The 7,229-nt window shown below is 30.7% G+C and overlaps 1 protein-coding gene across 1 annotated transcript; it reads right to left on the bottom strand.

The window, feature by feature from the left end:
• Positions 1 to 388: 388 nt before the first annotated feature.
• LOC145035670 (uncharacterized) lies at positions 389 to 2,509 on the bottom strand. Its single transcript, XM_078984179.1, has one exon. The coding sequence runs from the start codon at positions 2,507 to 2,509 to the stop codon at positions 389 to 391; it is 2,121 nt and encodes a 706-aa protein (XP_078840305.1).
• Positions 2,510 to 7,229: the final 4,720 nt, after the last annotated feature.

Below are 7,229 nucleotides of genomic sequence, written 5' to 3' on the forward strand. Positions count from 1 at the left end.
CGATTGAAAGAGCCAATAACTCCTTATTAAACTCTAGAGATTTTTGTTTTTGCATATCATAGACCTTATGAAGGAACCATTTAGGAAATTCGATTTTTTCATCACTTTCAAGATGTAATGATTTGAGTTCACTACATTGATGAATATATATATATATATATATATATATATATATATATATATATATATATATATATATATATATATATATATATATATATAGTAAAAATGCGAAATGAAAAAAAGACAATGAATTAAAAGATAAGAACACTTACGCAATATACTTTCTAACTTCCTCACAATTATCAAGCACAAACCAATGTAGATGTTTTCTCTCCTCTAGACTGAGATTTTTCATTTTCCTTCCGCTAGTCGGTCGACACTTAGACTAAAACACCCATAACTTTGTTTCTTCTATGATAACATCCTTGTTTCTTTCAAGGAGATTGAATCGAGTCTCAACATCTTCAAGGTACATCGAACAAAATGATAATGCCTCTTCAGCGACATAACCCTCAGCTATAGAACCTTCAGGCCTTGCCTTGTTTCTGACATAGTTTTTTAGTTTTTTCATATACCTTTCAAAGGGATACATCCATCTCATACATACTGGGCCTCCAGAAATTGCTTCATCAGGTAAATGCAAAACTAAATGAACCATAATGTCAAAAAACGCAGGAGGATAGATCACTTCTAATTTGCACAATATTTTAATAATGGCTGGTTTCGCTTCTTTCATATCCTTCACCGACAATGTTCTTGAGCAAAGTTGCTTAAAAAACATACAAAGCTCTATTATTGGTGTATAAACACCTTTCCCCAAAAGACCTTTAACTCCAATGGGTAACAAACGTTGCATAAGAATATGATAATCATGAGATTTCAACCCAATAATGTTAGTATTGGTTTCATTGACTTTCTTACCGATGTTAGATCCAAATCCATCTGGCAGTTTCACATTTCTTATAAACTTACAAAAACGAATGCGGTCAGGTTTCGTGAACGAGTAAGGTGGATGGGGTTTATGGAACTTGTTTCCATTCTTTTTCAACCATAGATTTTTCCAAATGTTCAGTTTTGTCAAGTCCGCCCGAGCATTTGATGTGTCTTTAGACTTATCATTCATCAGAGAAGTACCCAGACTCTCACCCACATTTTTTTCAACATGCATAAGATCGAAGTTGTGCTTCAGCTCCAGAGAAGACCAATATTCAAGTTCAAAGAATATGCTCTTTTTGGACCAATTCAACTCGAAATCCTCACGATCTCTCTTAATACCAGCTCGTTGAGCAGCTACTTTACCCGGTGGACGAAACAATAGACGAGCGTGTTGCGCTTGTATTTCTTCCTCACTAAAATTTCTTGGAGGACCTCTTGTCTCATGTTTGCCATTATGGTCCAAACTTTTTCTCCATGGATGGTCAGCATCTAAGAACCGACGATGACCAATATATACGACTTTATTTGATACTCGGTATGACGGGGTGTCTTTGTTGCAAGTCGGACAAGCTTTGTACCCTTGTCCGCTCCAACCGGATAAACTACTACGAGCAAGAAAGTCGTTTATTGTCCATAACAACATCGCTTTCATATTGAAGAATGTATTTGTCGCTGCATCTTTAGTAGGTACTCCAAAACTCCAAAACTGCTTCAACTTATCCAACAACGGCCTAAGGAACACATCCAAGTCCTTCCCAGGTGCTTCGGGGCCGGGAATCAACAAGGTCAACATGAAAGATGACTCTTTCATGTATAGCCATGGTGGAAGATTGTAAGTGGTGAGTATGACAGGCCATGTGCTGTGAGGATTACACATGTTACCAAACGGATTAAAACCATCAGCAGCAAACCCTAAGCGTACGTTTCGGGGTTCCCTCGAGAAGTCAGGATACTTCATATCAAATTTTTTCCATGAGGTACCATCAACGGGATGAATCATCGTACCGTCTTTGGATTGTCCGGTACTATGCCAAATCATATCTTTAGCTGTGTGTCTTAAACAGTACAAACGTTGTAGTCTAGGGGTCACGGGAAAGTATCGTAAAACCTTATGAGCCACCTTCTTACCCTTTGTATTTTCATCAACCCACCGACTCTCATTACAAACTGGACATTTTTGCAACAACTCGTGTTCTTTCCAGAAAAGAAAGCAGTCATTTTTACATACGTGTATTGACTCATAACCTAAGCCGATCTTTTTAAGTGTCTTTTTTGCTTCGTAATGTGACGAGGGGACCCTGTTTCCTTCAGGAAATGCAGTTTGCAACAACTCAAGAAGTTGATCGAATGAACTATCAGTCCATTTGTTGATCACCTTGATATGCATCAGCTTTGCTAAAAAATCAAGGGACGAAAACAAACATCCATGATATAATTTGAATTGGACTTCCTCAAACAGCTTTTGAAATCCAACATCAACACCTCTACCGTCTGTATCTAGGTTCCCTTCGTTGTAGTTGGTATCATTTTCAATCACACCGCCCATAACATCATCAATAACATCGGCCATCTCGTTACTACGCGGTATGTCTTCGACAAGCGGGTGAGTTGTATTTTCGCCGTGATACTTCCATATAATATAATGCGGACTAAAACCATGTTGAAGTATATGGAATTTCATTATGGCCAGTAGTATAAATTTATTGACATTGCATTTGTTACACGGGCATCTAATTTGACCTTTGTTATCGACATATGGTTTGGACCTTTCGAGAAAAGATTCAAGTCCTTGTTGGAACAAGGTAGAGTTACGGTTTTCAATAGTAGTCCACGTTTTATCAATATACATGTTGCAACTGAAACATAAGTTAGGTTTTAGTGTTTACTCTACAAGAAGTAGAACTTGTATTGAATATTTATAAGGATACAGTAACCGCTTAATCAGATGGAATAGAAAACCAGACAATAGGAGAGTATTCACAAGGGTAGACTTCTTAAACAATCAATTATGTAATACACATATATCGAGAAGCAAAGAGAAAATAACAACCGAATATTTCTTAATTTTTTTATTATAGCATGATACTTTAAACGATAGTAGATTTAGCGTAGCGTTTTAATTTTAAATTTTTTTATTATTAAATTTTACTTTAAACGATATTATATATTTGTTATTTATTTAATTAGTTTATTATGGTTTATTATTATTATTATTATTATTCTTCTTTTTCTTTTTAAAACATTTTTGACCAATTTTGATTTATCAATTTATTTTTGTTTTTATTTTTCTATTTTGATTAATTATAACTTAGTAGATTTAGCATAGCGTTTTAATTTTTATTTTTTTTATTATTAAATTTTACTTTAAACGATATTATATATTTGTTATTTATTTAATTAGTTTATTATGGTTTATTATTATTCTTTTTCTTTTTCTTTTTAAAACCTTTTTGACCAATTTATATTTATCAATTTATTTTTCTTTTTATTTTTCTATTTTGATTAATTATAACTTCGTAGATTTAGCGTAGCGTTTTAATTTTTAATTTTTTTTATTATTAAATTTTACTTTAAAAGATATTATCTATTTGTTATTTATTTAATTAGTTTCATATGGTTTATTATTATTCTTCTTTTTCTTTTTAAAACCTTTTTGATCAATTTTGATTTATCAATTTATTTTTGTTTTTATTTTTCTATTTTGATTAATTATAACTTAGTAGATTTAGCACAACGTTTTAATTTTTAATTTTTTTTATTATTAAATTTTACTTTAAACGATATTATATATTTGTTATTTATTTAATTAGTTTATTATGGTTTATTATTATTATTCTTCTTTTTCTTTTTAAAATCTTTATGACCAATTTTGATTTATAAATTTATTTTTCTTTTTATTTTTCTATTTTGAATAATCATAACTTAGTAGATTTAGCATTTTAATTTTTAATTTTTTTATTACAAAATTTTACTTTAAACGATATTATATATTTGTTATTTATTTAATTAGTTTATTATGATTTATTTCTTTTTCTTTTAAAAACCTTTTTGATCAATGTTTCTTCATTAGCTTATAGAAATTTTTTTTATCTATTATGATGTATTTATTTTACATACATATCCGCACGTATACATACATATACATTTTTACATATATATACAAACATATACACACATTTTTACATACATATCCACATGTATACATACATATTTATATAAATATACACATATACATATACATTTCACATACAAATACATACATTACATATACATACACACATACATTTTAACATAGAGATTTTCATATATCTACACCCATATACATAGATTTTTCACATATACATACATTTCACATACAAATACTCTTACACATATATTTTTTCATACGTACACATACATTTCATATACAAATACACATATACATATATATTTCACATGCAAATACTCATATACACACATTTTTTCATACATAGTCATACATTTCATATACAAATACACATATACATATACATTTCACATATAAAGCCCAACATTTCTTATACCAACATTTAGAAACAGAAAAAAAAACATACCTGGAAATTGAAAATCGATTAGGTGGTGGTGCGGTGGTCAAGATTGCCGGAGTAGATGTGGTATCACCGGAGAAGAGGTGGTGTTACCCGAGATGTTGTGAAACCACCAAAATCACACCAAAATCCAAAATTAACACACAAATTCGTTCTAGAAAAGAAATTGAAAGAGAAAGGAGGGAAGGGAGCACCTACTGCTGCTGTAAATGCCAGAAAATCGGAGTGTTGTTGCCGGAAAATGTATCACTGCGGGCCAAATGTGGGGGGAGAGGAGGAGTGAAGAGGAAAGGAGAAAGAAGAAGCTTTGTGGTGGTGGTCGCCTAAGAAATCGAGAGGATCGGACCGGAAAATCGTCGGAAAATCGAGAGGAGAAGCTTAGTGTTGTTGTCACATGTTCTGAAACACGATCGGAAGCTAAATACAACGGAGCCTTTAGCGGTGACGCTATTTGCGGCGACAACACAGCAATTGGGGCGACAAGTTGGAGGGAAGATATCCCGCTCTTTTTTTTGGTGACTAGTAGCGACGACGACGTCGTCGCTATTACCTTGGTACGGAGAAACCCTATCCGTTGGATCAGATTAAAAACGAACGACCACGATTCACTCTGAGGAAGTCACAAGGATCGCCGACGTGGACTATTAGAGGCGACCCTTTAGCGGCGACGCCAGTCTTTTAGCGACGACACGAAGTCGCCTGGTCGCATGTCGTCCCTAATATTCCCTGTCGTCTCTAATAGCGTCGCCCCTAATACCTATATTTCTTGTTGTGTCGGAGGTGATTAGCGGAGATTTCTAGAGATTTCTAATGGTGGTGTTGGTCTGAGATTTTCACCAAACAACCTTTTACTCCATAAACTGATAAACACCATTAATGGTATCACTTGCAGGTGTAGGGGGAGTTAATCGAAGAACTGATTACAAAACAATAAAAAAATATACTTTTCACTATCAACAAATTTCAAAGGGTTCTTTTTCAAACTTTTCAAATCGATTAATGTATTTCCTGCAAGCAAACCAAAATACGGGAAGAAGGGTGCGTCTCCGCATACCAAGAAGGAAGAAAGATCCCCTGTGCTTGGAAATAAATGTTTGGGTCAATTAAATTTAAAATTCAGTGGATAAATAAAAAAAAGACGTCAGCACCCAAAACACACTACTTCTGCAAAAAAAAAAAACTGATTGTTTGATGTTAGATGTACGAAACCCGTTCCTAACAAAACAATATCTTTGTTGGGTTTAATAAATTTCCGCCGGTTCAAACTTAATTCTTAAAGATTACGGATTTCAATGACGCAATATATTTGTTGTTTCGAGTGTTTTTGAAAAAAATATTTACCAAATAGATGTAGTTTTAAAAATATTTACCAAATAGGTGTAGTTTTAAACTTTTTTATTTTTCTTAAAATTTTAGTTTTTTTAATCATTTTGCAGTTTTTTAGCATACTTTTTTTTATTTTCTTTTTTACTTTTTGCAATAAAAAATGTGTTTCTTTTGTTTATATACATCTAATAAGAAAAAAGAAAAAAAAATGATTTGTACATTGCTCCAAGGATTAGAATACAAAAAAAAAGTGAATGATTTTTTTTTGGTTTTTTTTGTTAAGACATGTATATATTTAAAAATAATATATACCAAATCAATTGTTTAATTTTAGAATTATTTTCCCATGTTCCGGTTTATTAGTATATTAATTATTCAGATGGTTTTTACTTAAAATGATATTTATCGGTTCATATTGAAAAAAAAAATTGTTTGTTAGTTTTTATAAAAAGTCTTTGTTGGTTTAGATTAAAAATTGTTGGTATAATATTTACAAGACCAAAGATTGCTTCTTACAAAATAAATAACTTTGAAATACCTTATTTCGATAACCACTATCTGAAAAGAAAAAAATAGTCGAATGAACCAAACAAAAATATATTGAATATGTTTTCGTATATTTTGTTTGATTCATTCGACTTTATGTCTTATTCTTTTAATTTTTTTTTCAAATAATAGTTATCGAACTAAGCTATTTCAAATATTTTTTTTATTTTGTTTTGTATTTGTTAAAATTTTTGTTGGTTTGGTACTTAAAACATTGTACCAATAATTTTTTTAATTTAAACCAACAAGACCAGCAAACAATTTTTTTAATTGATTTGGTATATATTAACAAAACATACACAATTCTTTTCTTTTTGTATATCTAGAGTTTAGATGAACAAGAAAAAAAAAACTGAACGAATAATACAAAACAATAAAAAAATGATTTTTGTTTCTTATGGTGATACTCTAATAATAATAAATTAGGAAAAAAAAAACATTCTATTTTTTTGTTTTCTAATCCGTGAGCAGTGTACAAATCATTTTTTTTCTCTTATTTGATGTATATAAACAAAAGAAACACCTTTTTTTATAGCAAAAAGTAAAAAATAAAATAAAAAATGTATGATAAAAAATCAGCAAAATGATTAAAAAAATTGAAAATTTAAGAAAAATAAAAAAATTTAAAACTGCACGTAAATATTTTTAAAACCACACCTATTTGGTAAATATTTTTTTCAAAAACACCATTTTATCAAAAACTCTTAGTTGTTTCTAATGACTTGTTTCATGAATCTTGCTGCCAATTATTTCTAGATTCTAACTTATAACCAATCAATCAAAAGATGCAACCAATGCTACAAAAAGATGATCCCAATGCTCCACACCTTTCCTTTATATACCAAACCAATC

Source organism: Lactuca saligna, chromosome 3 (genome assembly GCF_052625555.1).
Source record: "Lactuca saligna cultivar CGN05327 chromosome 3, ASM5262555v1, whole genome shotgun sequence".
Lineage (NCBI taxonomy): Eukaryota > Viridiplantae > Streptophyta > Magnoliopsida > Asterales > Asteraceae > Lactuca > Lactuca saligna.